The sequence below is a fragment of the Ursus maritimus genome, unplaced genomic scaffold, assembly GCF_017311325.1.
Source record: "Ursus maritimus isolate PB19 unplaced genomic scaffold, ASM1731132v1 scaffold_10, whole genome shotgun sequence".
In the NCBI taxonomy this organism is placed as follows: Eukaryota; Metazoa; Chordata; class Mammalia; order Carnivora; family Ursidae; genus Ursus; species Ursus maritimus.
Window position 1 is genome coordinate 7,378,318 of NW_024423344.1, and position 15,178 is coordinate 7,393,495.

At 38.3% G+C, this 15,178-nt stretch overlaps 1 protein-coding gene across 3 annotated transcripts in view; it reads left to right on the forward strand.

Annotated features, from left to right (window-relative positions):
• Positions 1–15,178, forward strand: part of WASF3 (WASP family member 3) — a 122,805-nt gene that overhangs the window by 95,595 nt on the left and 12,032 nt on the right. For all 3 annotated transcript variants that reach the window (XM_040621701.1, XM_008692165.2, XM_008692164.2), the window contains exons 4-6: positions 7,351–7,485; positions 9,623–9,776; positions 12,741–12,858. In XM_040621701.1, coding sequence (XP_040477635.1) covers positions 7,351–7,485; positions 9,623–9,776; positions 12,741–12,858 — 407 coding nt within the window. The remainder of the gene's footprint in view (positions 1–7,350; positions 7,486–9,622; positions 9,777–12,740; positions 12,859–15,178) is intronic.

Consider the following 15,178-nt stretch of genomic DNA (forward strand, 5'->3'; position numbering starts at 1 on the left):
ATAGTAGAAAAAATAAAACTTTTAAAAGGGGGGGAAGGGAGCACCTGGGTGGCTCAGTCAGTTAAGCGTCTGCCTTCGGCTCAGGTCATGATCCCAGGATCCTGGGATTGAGCCCCCATCGGGCTCCCTTGCTCAGCGGGGAGTCTCCTTCTCCTTCTCCCTCTGCCTGCTGCTCCCCCTGCTTGTGTTTTCTCTGGCTATCTCTCTCTTCCTGTCAAATAAATAAATAAAATCTTTAAAAAAATAAATAAGTAAAAAAAGGGGGGAAAACCTTAGGGCCCAATAATTATAACTTGCTACTTAATGGAATTCAATGGTAATTGGACTTTACTACAAACACTATAATAAAGCTTCTTTTTTAACTTGTTTATTTTGAAATGATTTCAGTCTTATAAAAAGGTCAAAACCAGGAGAGAATTCTCAGACTTTCACCTGTATATTATTTTACCACATTTTCTTTTTCTCAGAGACTCTTCTTCCTTGGCCTCCTTTCTCCTATACACACATATACGTATATATTTAATATTTAATATATATTTAGGATTTTTATTTTTAATATTACATATTTTATGTTTAGTAAATATATATACACACACACACCTAACTCTCTTCTTTAATCTGGAACAGTTCCTCAATTTTTCTTTGACTTTCTAACTTGACATTTTGAAAGGGAACTGACCATTTATTTTCTGGAATGTTTGGTCTGGGTCTTCTGATGTTGCCTCATGATTAGATTTAGGATATTGGCAGGACTATGACAGAGTGATGACACATCCTCCTCAGTGCATTTCTTCTCAAAGCACATACTCACTCTCTGCCTGTCCCATAACTGCCCATGGTGACTTCCATCACGTTTTATTTTCAGTCACAGTAATGTTTTGTCCGTAGATTTCCGTAATTAAAGTTTTGTCTCCCTCTGTAATTAATTAATAAGTATCTTATGGGGAAACATATTGAGACTTCGGAATAGTCTGTTTTCATCCACTTCTCTCCACTAATCCTAGCATCCATTAATGGTTCTTGCCCCAGACACTTACTCTTGTGGTGGTTGCAGAAAGGTGATTTTTGTTGTTCTCTAATTTCTTCTATATATATTAGTTGGAACTCTGCTGTCAGTGCTTTCACTTCTTTCCTTGTCATTCATTCATCTGTATGAACTCATGGATTGTTACTTTATTCTGTGGGTTGTAATCCGTTGTCTCTATTATTTGAAGCTTACGTTTTCCCCGATTTGGCCAGTGGGAGCCTTTCCGGGCTGGCTTCTGTGTCCTTTCAACATGTGTGTGAGCACTTCTGGACTTCCTTAGAAGAGCACAGCAAGGGATGCTAGTGAAGCTCATCTTGGACTTTCCCCGTCAGCCCTAGAATCAGTCCTTTTCCCAAGGAGCCTGGTTACTTCTAGGGGTGAATGAAAAGCCAAAATCTCAACAAATCAAGATCTGGGTGTTGGATGTGTGTATGAAAATTTCTGAAGGACCTTGTTATGACTGGTTTCTTGTTCTACAGAAAGGACTCCTATCAGACACAGTGGTTGTTTCCAATAAATCTTCGCTTTTAAATACGATTGAAAATCCATGCGTAATTTTGAATGCTTTGACAGTTTAGAGGCATACTTCTCAACCTGACATACTTGGACATGAGTTGGTAATGGTACTAATAAATCCATAAGTGGATCCTTTGTCAGTAAAGAATGAATAAATTGCACTTACCTCAGCATGGTCTTTAATTCAATTCAGAATTATTTTAGTGTAGCTATTAATGGCCTTGCCATTGAAAGAGTGAGTAAAATTAAGCTTTTCAAATAAGTTGCTATTTGCGAAACTGAATACTGTAATTTGCAACATTTTATTCTTGTTCATCAGGAAAATATAGTTTCTTCCATTTTCTTTAGTCACTTGTTAGCTTTTAGCAGCTGGCAAAAGATTAAGTACGAGTCCTTAATTTCTGCTTCTTTTTTATAAATTGAAAACTTCCTATAGAAATATAGTGTCAATTGCATGTTTTTTGGTGTTTTTTTTTTTCCAAATAGGGTTAATTTTAAGCATTGAAGGTAAAGGACCCATGTTGTTTATCCTTTTCAGCTTGTACAGCATCTAGCAGAATGTGGTTCTCAACAGTAGCTGCTGTGCTTTGAGAATGCTGGTGTGACTTTTGCAAGAGGTGATGGTGTATACTCCCATATTCTCGGGGATATATGCTGTCCCTATTAATTAGATTTCTGCATAACTGAAGGGAAAAGGAAAGGATTTTTTTCTAGGGGGCAGGTATGGACTGGAATATGTCTTTTAAACTGTGAATGGGTAAATAGAGAAAAACTAGTTGGTTACATTTTGACCATGAGTGATTTTCAGAGTAAACAACTGATAGTCTTGGATATAAACTATTTGGAACATGGTACTCTGTCTGCACATCATCCAACTGAAGGGACAGTCATTTTCCTAAATGGGTGTCATAAAACAGTAGTTCCAAAGGATGTTATTAGGTGTTTCCAGGCCCTGTCAGTTTGAAAACACAGAATGCTAGATGCTTATCTTGCAGATTCCTGTTGCACTTTAGCATATTAAAGATTTGAAATACCCCAAGGCATAGAAGCATGTTTAATCTTTTTAGCCCAGCATTTCCCAAACTTACTTGGGCAGGGAGCATTTGTTGGTTGTGTACTTGTTAACAAGAAAACACTGGAAGAGATCCTGTGTTTTTTATTGAGGAAGTACTCACTGAGCACTCACTCAGCACAGGCAATGCAGAGATAAAAGGCATCCCTCAGGGGCGCCTGGGTGGTGCAGTCCTTAAGCGTCTGCCTTCGGCTCAGGGCATGATCTTGGCGTTCTGGGATCGAGCCCCACATCCGGCTCCTCTGCTGGGAGCCTGCTTCTTCCTCTCTCACTCCCCCTGCTTGTGTTCCCTCTCTCGCTGGCTGTCTCTCTGTCAAATATATAAATAAAATCTTTAAAAAAAAATTAAAAAATAAAAGGCATCCCTCATACCTTCAAAGAACTTAAACAGAGACAACGTTCAGGTTATGTGAAGAGTCCTGTGACTGAGGTATACTTAGGGTGTTGTGGGAACACAGAGGCATCTGATCTTCTAGATCCCTACCTGCATCCTGAAGGACTGATTTCAAGTCAATGCATTTTTATTCATTTATTCCAAAATCTTTTTGAGCACCTACTATAAGCCAGGCATGTCCTAGGCCTTGGGGACTGATAAAGCAGTGCGCAGAACCGAGGAGAGTCCTTGTCCTCTTGGATCATACGTTCTCGTGAAAGGAGACAGGCAGGAAACAGGATGAATAAGTATAAGTGTACAATTATAGCATGGTGATAAGTGTGCTAAGGAGAAAAAAATACAGCAGGGAGGGGACAAGGGCATGTGTGTGCATGTGTGTGGTGAGGTGATGGCACTTTTAGCTGAGGTTGCTAGAGGTGTCTTACTTAGAAGGTCATGTTTGGGTATAGATCTGGATGAAGTGGGGGACCAAACTCTGTGAGTCTCTGGGACAAAATGGTCCAGGGAGACGGAGCAGGAAATGCAAATGCTGGACCAGAAGCGAGAATGATTAGCATGTCTGAGAAAAAGCAAGGAGACAGTGTACGAAGAGTGGAATATGCAAAGGAGAGGGTGATAGTTGATGAGGCCAGCAGGGTAGATGGAGTTAAATCACTTTATAAACCTCCCATGGCCTTTGGCTTTTATTCTGAGTGAGGTGACAAAGCATGGAAGGGATTTGAAAGTGCAGACCAGTAGTGGGATCTGTGGGAAAGGGGAATGGATTTAGGCATTACAAATAGTTCATTTCGACCGGAACACAAAGGAAGGGCAGAAGTGAGGTGCACAGGGCCTTCTGCGCGGTACTGAGAGGCCTAGATTTTATCTTGAGAATGATATGGAGCAATGAAGAATTTGAGTAGGAGGGACAGTCAGATCTTTCTTTAAGAAAGATTATTTGGCAGCCATGTGATGAATAGATTTGAGGGTGGGAGGTAAACTTGAAAGCAAAGACCAAAGCTGTTGATCTATGTAGTGCAGGAGGGAAACAGGGAGGGTGTGAACTCAGGGGTGCTGGGGAGAGACAAGTGTCGAGGTTTGGTGTTCGGTGAGCTGTCACGGGAGGCAGCAGCCACGGATGACTCCATTTCTGCTTGGGCTTCATTTTGGGTGTGTTGATGCCTTTCCACACGGGGATGCAGGTTTGAGTTAACGTGAAAATGAATTCCTATTTGAACTTGTACAGCATTTGAGAATCTTGTAGGACATCAACTTAGAGATGTTCATGAGCTAATTAAATACATAAGTCCGGCATCAGAAAAGAGTTTATAAGCCAGTGAACAGACATTAATTCTGGATACCACATCTAGTTACAGAATTGAAAAACATATAATTTGTGTGAAGACTTTATTTTATTCCTTTGCCTTTTTGGGAACCACTTTATATATTGTGGGAATGGAAACTGTTGACAGAATTTTAAGTGACTCCAGAGGACCATACAAAGATACCAGACTTTAAGAGAAACCGTTTACTGCTCGGCTGAAATCAGTAGTCTTGGGGATCCCTCTTCCATTTTTGGCAGGAGGGATGACTTTTTAGATACGAGATGTTTTTATTGATTTCTTTACTGCTTTCATTTTTTAAGAGAAAGTTCCTCTTGTTAAGACAGTTACACCATGAGAGTTTATGAAATTATATTCCTTTTAGATTCACAAGAAATGCTCATACATTGTCTGAGAATGACCATTTAAGCAGCAAATATTTCAGTCCATTTCATTAAGTAAACAGGAAATTACCAAAAGGCTTATGTCTGAAATAATTCATGGAAGTTGCTAATTTCTAGGCAAGGAAATTCAGGAAAGTATATGATAAAAGCAAGGGATTAGAAGTTAGAAGACCAGAGTTTTGTTTCATCTCTTTCTGCCACTTACCAGTCGTGAGATTTTGACAGATCACCTTTCGATGGTCAGGTTAGTCATCTGGAAAATGAAAGCAGTAACTCACTGTTGACCTCATGAGCTGGTGCATTCATCGAACAGGCATTTGTCAGGAGGCATTGTTCTAGGGCTAGGCTGCAACACTTAACAGACAGGCATGGTTCTTACTCTCACAGTTTGCCGTGTTGTGAATTACAGCAAACAATCTGGAAACTGGGTATCAGAGCACCATATAAATTGTAAAACACTATGAAAACATCGTGGTGATTCTTACTTTAAGTGTTCTTTCCAGAAGATTTAAGTTCTCTTCTCATTTGAGTGATAAATTGGTAGAAATGCAAATAAATGGTGGGTTTACAAACAGACTTTACACCCCTTCCAAAAATTAACTCAAAATGGAACATAGTCTTAAATGTAAAACTGTAAAACTCCTGGAAAGTAACATGGGAGAAAATCTAGATGACCTTGGGAATGGTGATGACTTTTTAGATGCAACACCAAAGAAAGGCACCATGATGAAAGAAATAATTGTCTGTGAAAGATACCGTCAAGAGAATAAGACAGGCCACAGACTGGGAGAAGATATTTGCACAAGACGCAATCTGATAAAAGTCTGTTATCCATAACGTACCAAGACTTCTTAAAATTCATTACTAAGAAAACTAACAACCTGATTTAAAAATGGGCAAAAGACCTGAACAGACATTTCACCAAAGAAGATGTACAGATGGCAGGCACAGAGCATGTGAAAAGATACTTAACATCATCTGTCATCAGGGAAATGCAAATTAAAATGAGATAACCACTTCACAGCTTTTAGAATGGCCAAAATCCAGAAAACCGACAACACCAAGTGCTGATGAGCATTGGAGCAACAGGAACTCTCATGCGTTGCTGGTGGGAATGCAAAATGGTACAGCCACTTTGGAAGGCAGTTTGTTTCTTATAAAAATAAACATACTCTTACCATACAGTCTGGCAGTCTTGCCCCTTGGTATTTACCTAGGTGAGTTGAAAACTCATGTCCACATAAAAACCTACATACAGATACTTATTCATCACCACCAAACACTGGAAGCAACCAAGTAGGTGAATGGATAATCAAACTGTGGCACATCCAGACAGCCGGACATTATCCAACACTAAAAAGAAACAAGCTGTCTTGTCATGAAAAAACATGGAGGAACTTGAAATGCTTATTACTAAGTGAATATGGTTAATTATAATTAATTATGATTTCTACTATAGGACATTCTACAAAAGGCAAAACTATGGAGACAGTAAAAAAATCAGTGGTTGCCAGGGGTTGAGTGGTGGGGGGTGGGGAGTGATAAATAGGTGGAGCATGAAAGATTTTTATCACTGAAACTATTTTGTGTGATACTATAATGGTGAATACATGTCTTTATACATATGTCAACATTCATAGGGCGTTTAACATCAAGAGTGAACCCTAATGTAAATTGAACTTTGGGTGTAATGACGTGTCAGTGTGGGTTTATCAGTTGTAACAAATGTGTCACTCTGGTGTGTGATGTTGATAGTGGGGGAGCCTGTGGGGGAGCAGGGAGTGTATGGGAATTTTCTGTGCTTTCTGTTCAGTTTTGCTGTGAACTGGAAACTGTTCTTAAAATTAAAGTACTTTTTAAAAAGTGCTTCTCTCTGGCAGAGGAGATACGATGCAGGTGTGCCTTGCACACTCAGGGTAGACAGATATTAAATGTTTGTTAAATGAATAAAAGAATGATGTTAGGATTTGGAAATTCAGGCAGGTACTTCTATCTTTTCAGAAATGTTTTTTATTACATTTTAAGTGAAGTGGGAGTAGTTATGTCTGGGACTCACAAGAATCCATATAGAAAGTTTAACTCAGAATACAAAATACTGATTTTTTAGAGAGTGCCAGAGTCAACACTATATCCTTAGATTTCAAAATATGGATTAGAACAGTTTCATGCCATTGGAGAGTGTTAGGCACAACGTAAGATATCTAACTTTTCTAATTGTGAATGAAGCGAAATCTTAAATTTAGAAACCAACATGATTTATTTATCTTGGGAAGTAAAAGGAAGGTTAAGGTCCTGAGATTCTATTTATTCGTAAAGCATGCAAAATGAGGGTCATTTTTTTCCCAAAGAAGTTTAACAGGAAACAACTTACATGATAGCTCATGTAGCAATTAAATGAAAATTCTATATTCTTGGGGATATTTTAAAACTATACAACTTTGGGTCAATTTCAGATAGATGTTAATATCCACAATACATTTTCAAAAGTTCTAAAGGCCTTTGACTATGACACTTTATTTTTATAATCATTTGCACAAAATCCCACATGTTGACAGTAATCGGCATTGGTGAGAACGTGTGAAGGCTGCTTCGGCACTTCTTAACAGATGGCCTTCTCCATTCATTTTCTTCTCTAGGCAAACATGCTGAAGACATATTTGGTGAGCTGTTTAATGAGGCTAACAACTTCTACATCAGAGCAAATTCTCTTCAAGACAGAATTGATCGCCTTGCTGTCAAAGTTACCCAGCTGGATTCAACAGTGGAAGAGGGTAGGTAATTGCATGAAAGCAATGAGCTAGAAGTGATGTTGACAAGACGGTAGTAATTAATTGCGGTGTAATCACTGCTTTTTCCTTGGGGTAGTCTGCTGATATTTCATCTTGTCCTTTCTAGAAGAATATTGAGGGGGGGAGCCCACAACATTGGGGTAGGTAATAATTAAAAGAGTCTTATCTTGTCCACCTCATAGATGCCATCCGTACTCTCTTTATAAAAAATATACACATATAGTATTTGTTTTAAGGGATTCTTTGAATGTTTTTGGTATTAGAAACCCTAGTTTAGGTCATTGGTGGTTCTTTTAAAGATACTTTCTTACCTAAAAATCACAGAATCACTCCAAAGATGTGGTCCAACTAAGAGGGAGAGTGATACATACGCAGCATGACTGAGTGAAGGCATCCACCTGCTACCCTTGTTGGAGTTGATGCCTGTAAATAATAGTGGTGATCCTGCTGATTTAACGTCTCAAGCCATAGCATTTACTGAAGGCCTTTGGGTGTCATGGGTGTAGAATAAAGTTAATACTGGTAAGCACTGTATAGGTAACTGATAATCATTTTGAGGATTTGCCCTGAAATTTTGACAGTTTCAATAAAATGAAAATTCAACAATTCCCGTTTAAAGATTTCATTTTCTGTATCTTTTGGATGAGTGACAGATTAGACTGGAAAAAAAAATATCTGCAAAAAAAGTACAAGATAAAGCATTTCATATTTACTTGAGAAAAATGTTCAGATTAATAATTATTTTTACCCTTATATTAAAAGTGGTAGTTTTGATTTCTCTTGTTGCGTTAAAATGATCTTAGTATCTGATTTTTCTGCTAGACTTACAATAGCAGTATTAGTAAAAAATGAAAGTTTTCTTTTTTTTAAAATGTAGTGTTTTAGGGAATTCATCGCTCATCGTTTGAAAAAAATGTGTTTACTCATGTTCAGGTCTTTTTCCAAGGTCAATATTAAATTAGTGAATTAGAAATTTAAGAAAAATGTAGAGCATTGAAATTTTAATATCCGTTACGAACATTCTTTAATCTGATTTTTAAAATTTACCTTGTTTGAGAAAAGTAAAACCTTGGATAGCTATTTGGTCTATTCAGTAAGAAATTTTAGCATCCTAAGCCAGTCATTCATTTTTCAAATTGGTATCACAAATGATTTTTAGTATTTATTCATCTTCCTTCAGTTTTTTTATGGGATCTTGCAATTGGAATACCAGTGATAAGCCCTGTGCTAGAAAAGGTTAATCTGTACACTAGAGTTCATAAGATTTTACAGTGTATTTCAATCCCTCCCAATCAAGATTTACCTGATTACTGTCTTTGGCATGGATTTTATAGTAGAAAAAACATTTGACCAAATTAGGAAATCTGTGTTCTATTTTGGGTTTGCCTTTTTTTGCTGGACGATCTTGGAAGAGTCACTTAACGCCTAACTCTCAGCTTCATTGGTCAAGTGGGTTAATGGACAAGGTTGCCCAATTCAGAAGTTTCTGTCAAGGTTAGATGAGTTAATACATGAGATGTAAAGTGTTGCACAAACACAAGAAATAAGTATAATCAGCCCTGATTCTCTTACCCCGAGTGTAGTTTTATATGCTGCTACTTAATTTCCAGGACTATATGTATTTTGAAAAGCCTTACCATCTTCCCATAATGTTAGTGTCAGGAAAACTTCATGCATTTTTTACATTTGTGTATTTTTTTGCAGACTTACTTCCTACATGTATTACATTCAACTGGTATTAACCGAATATTTTTTTCCTCCAGGATACCCAGACCCTTTGTATTTACATGCCTGTTATACTCCACTATATTCCTGTGTGGTTTCTGAAAAATGCTATTATAAAGAATGATGTTCTAATATTAGGTTCAAAGAAATAATTAGATCACTACAGAAGAAGAAAAGATGTGATTTGTCTTCATTTTATAGAGACAGCTGTTATTTATAAGAGGGAAGGAATGTACCTGCTATTTAAGCACGGTTTTAAATGAACAATAAAAACATGATTTTATTATTCTAGAATCATAAATTCTATTTATGATTGTGTCTCAGATGATAATTATTGCTAAACAGTTAAAAATATTTCTATGTAACTCAACTTGGGGGACTTTTTTCTGAATAGTGTCACTACAGGATATCAACATGAAAAAAGCTTTCAAAAGTTCCACAGTCCAAGACCAGCAGGTGGTTTCAAAGAACAGCATTCCTAATCCTGTTGCTGACATTTACAACCAGAGTGATAAGCCACCTCCTCTGAATATTCTTACACCATACAGGTATGGCGTCATGCATTCCCAGTACCTTTTTAGTCTGGATTAGCTGAGAGACGAGGACAGTGCTATGGACGTATTTTTTTCAAACTTTGAAAGTAATTGCAGGTATTATATACAACGAAATTAGTTACCGGTACAGAATTGTTAAAGGCTTAATATTTCAAAATAGAGATAAACTCACCCAGAGAAGTGTGAGCTCTAATCTTAGCTTTGGTAGCTATCTGTAATAGGTACTACTTTTGTAGCTGCCTGAGTGTAGATATCTGAAGTACAAGTGGACACATTGCATAATATTGTGTGTGGTTACGTTGTTCCTCATATTCAAAGTCAATTTTAAAGGAACTGCATAATTCATTTATAATGCAGCGAAATACCTGTCTCAGCATTTCAGCACTGCAGAGACATTTGTTATTTAATTCAGAGAAATGTATGCTGCAGCACTAGGGGTTTTTACGAGTGAATAATACAGTCAACAAATCAACCTGTAAATGTAAAATGGTGGGATGCAGTATCAGGACCAGACTTCCCAGAAAAAGAATGGAAAATCAATAGTGCAAGAAATTAATATTAAGAAACTAAAAATGCTTTTTAAAAACACCTCCCCTGCCTCTTACCACATTAGTGTTTTTTTTCCCATATTTTGTCACCTCCTTTCCCGTATACCTTCTCATTGTCCGTCCTTGTACAGCTTGTTCTCCCGCCTTTGCCTTCCAGGTAAGCTCACTCCCTCAGCCTCTCATGAGCATGGGCTGTGGTGGAGGGTGTCTTCACGGCCCCCGGACTAGCTCCACTGGGTGACAGACTCTCTTTACCATTGAGTGGGTTCTCTGTTTCCAGTGCCACCGTCTTGGGCCTTTGGTCCTTCTCGGGGAGTGCTTGGAGTTTTTTTGGTCTGAATTCCTGTCCCTTCTCAGGGTCCAAAGGAGCTGTTTGAACCCGCCCTCTACTGCAGCTCTGCCACTAACGCAGCAGTTCCACCTGCTTCCCTTTCTTTCAGCACGGACAGAAAGATTCTCAAAAAAACGTCATAGCAATCCCATGGAAACTATGATGGGAGAGGGCCAATGGGCCACAGCTTTCTATGGAACAAGTACACTTTTCTGGAAGTTTTGGCACACTCACCTAAAAATTAATGATCTATAGGAATGCTAGTGTTGTAAGCCTGAGGTTTTACCTCGTGATTTTGCTTTCGTGAAATAGGCATTTTGGGGGCAATTTCAGTTTTATTTAGCACTAGAAACCACAGGGCGGGCCTGTTAAAACTTTCCTAAGACACCTCACTAAATATTCTGGTCTAAAGGAAAAAGCCTAGAAAACTCAGTGGACCAGTTATATTTGATGAATCAAGATCATGATTAGATTCTTGCGGTGATAGAAAAATTTTAGTTGTATAAAAAATGAATTGACATTCATATGTATCCTATGTGTATACTCAGCCTTATGGAAAATAAAAGTGTCTTTGACTTTTTAATAGTGTGTTTAAGAATAGCAGTGCTACTGCAAAGGTACTTTTTGATAATAAAGTAATATTTGGGGTACATAAAACACTAAAGACAGTGTTAACATATGAGCATCACAGCAGGACTGGAAAATGAAGTATTTGCATTTAGTTGCTATCAACACAGGACACTGCTGTTTATTCTTATGTTGAGATTAATATTTGTTTACTGACATGAGCTTCTGCCTTCATTAAAGTATCAGCTCCCTTCTTTAAAAAAGTGTGCATTTTATATGTCCTAAATTTCGTAGCAAGTTACTCTTCAGCTTTTCTGTATCTTCAGTCCATTTGGAAAGCCTGGTATCTTTGGGAGACTATATTTTTCACAGTGATGTTATTAATAAAATCTCTGTAATGCAGGTCTCCTGTCAGTTAGGAAACCTGGAAAGGAAAGGAAGGATTTCAAGTAATCAGATTGAAGTGTAAAGCGAATTGCCGTGGTTGGTGATGTTCAGACCGTCAGATGGGCCAGAGTAGCCCGTGTAGGACACTGGTCCATAGCTTGTGGTGATGAGAAGCTCGCCAGAACATGGCATTGCAGGAACTTCAGGGACAGGCGGGCAGGACTTTGCCCTGGAGTCTTTCAATTAGGTTTCTTTGTCTGGGCGTAAACTCTTTCTTATACTTATCTCCCTGTGCCTCATTCATTTTGCTTTTCTCTGTGCCTTAAATTACTTATTGAAACGCTGATTTGAAACGTAAATGCTCTGCTTCCTCTTGAAGGTAATCTACGGGCCAGATACTTTTTTAAAGCATTAGTCGTATAGAGCGTTTACTTCGTGTTATGATTATTTTGAGCTTTACTATTGATTTATATTACAACTTGGGATTTGTATTGGTCTTATGATTGATGAATAACTTATATAAATCCTTGAAATATTCTTTAGACCACAGTGGTTGTAGCAGGACTTGAATGTGAAATGCCACGAGTGAATTCTCTTCGTGGGTTACTTCCGTCACACTTAATACACTGGGAACATTTTGCTTCTTTCTGAATTGAATTTATAGATGTTAGGCCAACCTGATAAAGAGAAAGGGAGAGTGTACTTACTAATTTTTATCCTAATAATATTGAAGCTCGAGAGTAGAGGTGAATATATAGACGCACCAAGAATCCATTCATCTCTGTGTATGGCCCCTGTTGGAATAAACAAAACATTTCCTGAAATAATTGAGGGATCAGCTATCATTGTTTACGAGCCATATTGTGATTTTAAGGCACTTTTCTGCACTTAAATCTGAATTGGCAAGAGTACTTCTTACGTGATTATTCTAGAAAAAGTTGCTGTTCTTGCATGTCCCCCCCCTTTTTTTTTTCAAATAAGGAGTTCAGAGAGACTTAATGTGTAGGACAGTCAAAATGCCCCATGCTGATGTTATCATCTCATGAGTTAAATTAAGTGAATATTCACCCCATATGAAAATGTCTAACAGCCTCTCCCCCTGACTTGTGATACATTGACTTACAGAGATGATAAGAAGGATGGGCTGAAATTCTACACTGATCCTTCCTATTTCTTTGACCTCTGGAAAGAAAAAATGCTGCAGGACACAGAAGACAAAAGGAAGGAGAAGAGGCGTCAAAAGGTAAATAATTCTAGCACAGGAACTCGCGAATCGACGTTTAAATGAGATCCCTGTTTAGAAATAAGTCAGTAAGTCCTTTATGTAAGTGGTTGAGATGTTGGATTTAGTGCAGAAGTATAGGTTGCATGTTTTACATGAAGATACTGACAATTCAGTCTAACACAGTGATATTATTTTTCAGTAAATACTGTCTGATTTGTTCCCTAGTACTTGCTTTGCTTTAATAGAGGTAGTGACTAGAAGTTTTGTTTGTAACCACGTTTTATAACTTTTCTCCTGCTCTTTAAATCGCACAAAGCAGTCAACATTTCATATCAGATATAATGACCTGCTCTCATCTCTTTAAAGCATTCTTAATTGGTGCGTTGCCACCTCGCTGTAATTAACACCTTGATGAGATGTTCATATTGGATTGAAAAGCGTGTGTGATCTGTACATTTAGCACATTGTATTTGCCAAAAAAAGAGGTTCCTTTTGGTGGGGTGTAGTAGGCAAGTGGCTTGCAGTCTGAAGGTTGAGAAGTGTCCACATTATGAGTACTGTTGGAAGAATAATCACACTCTGTTCAGGTTTAGGGACTTCTGTCTTAAGAACTGCCCATTTAGGGCCCAGAACCTACTGAGAGTTTATTCTCCAAACACAAATATTTGCTAAGACTTTCATATGTAAGCTGTGTTTTTAAAAATGAGCACCTGGTTTGCTTGACAAATCTTAGAGTGCTTTGGTTAAGACAAATTCTTAGCATGTTGTGGGTTAGTGACCTTAATGTTTGGAGGCATCTGGATGTACTGACCCCACAGAAGCGACAGCTTGGGATGGAAGAGAATTTGAGATTTGAAAACAGGCTTTAAGAAAGGGAACATAGAAACAGTTGGCCGACTACAAGTGTAAGATGTTCCCACCAGAGTCCAGGAAAGAATTCTAAAGGTTGGTTATTCATGCTCTCTCCCTGTACTGTGGGTAAGGAGGTGAATGGGGAAATCTTGGAAGAGCTGCTGAGTGTTGAAGTGGAAAAGTAGTCAAGTGAAGAAAGTATAAAGTATGTAAGTGAAGAAAAGAAAGATCCTAATCTCTTGACTGGAAGAGAAACAGATATCTAAAGGCCCCTTGGTCCCTACACCTTTTTATACTAACAGGGATTTAAGAGTATTTTCCTTTAAAACGTGCCTGTCCCTTTAAATGGTCTTCTAGGTTTCCCTTCTCAGTGGTACTTTTGGCAAAAATATCTAGTTTTTTTCAGCAGTGTTCTTCAGGGGAAAACAGTCTTAGTCGATGAATGATTATCATGTCTTCAAAATTATACCATTTCCTTGGCTGTTTTGTCTCATTACACATTCCTCCAACGCATAAAATTCTGATAAGAATTTCTTATTCACTTATATAATAATGTTTCTTGAATGCCTTCTGAATGCTGGATAAACAGTGGTGCGAAAGGATTATCACCGTCACGGAGATTACAATGTAGTGGGGGAAACAAACATTAAGCAATCATGCAGCCCACTGGAACTCATAAAGAGGGAAAGAATTTTGAAAATTCTAGTACAAATCTGCTTTTATTATGTAGGAATAGAAAATGAGATCAGATATCCTTCATTTCCCAGGATTTCAGAAACGCAGGTTACTTTCCATTTGGAGCTGAAAAGTTTCTCTGAAGGAAAAATTAGTTTAGAAAATTTGGGGATGAGAAATCCATCGTTTCTGAACTTGATTTCCTTAGTTTGCTCGTTTAAAAACATTTTTTAATGATGCAAATAAATATGTAGTTGTAAGTGTGTAGTTATAGTGCCTGGTAAATGTTGTGAAGAGAAAGTGTGGTGGGTGAGGTGACAAGGTGGGGGGTGACAGTGTAGATGAAGTGGTGTCGTTCACTGAGTGCCAACAGTGGGGAGTTAGAAGTCAGCTGAGCAGAGTCAGTGTGTGTGTGTGTGTGTGTGTGTGTATGTACACGCACATGTGCACACACGCAAGAGAGGGGGTGCCAGAGGAGTTGGGGGCAGAAAAAGCGTGGGGTGCTTCAGAATCGAGGAGCGGTCAAGGTAGAAGCAGCTAGGATCGTCCCGGGCTAGGGACAGTTGGGCACGTTCTGGGGACTTTAACGTAAGCCACTGTGGTTGGAGTGCAAATGCATCACTGTGAACGCTATGTCATATTTGCTTTGTGCATACGTGCGTGTGTGTGTTGTGTGCGTGATGATGGGTAGATTTGGAGGCCGAACCTCTATAAAGAAAGTTGCAGATAATCATAGCACTTTATCTAAATATGTCACCATATGTCTTTTAAAAGTAAGGGTGACAGTTACTGATTCACTTAATACAGTGGT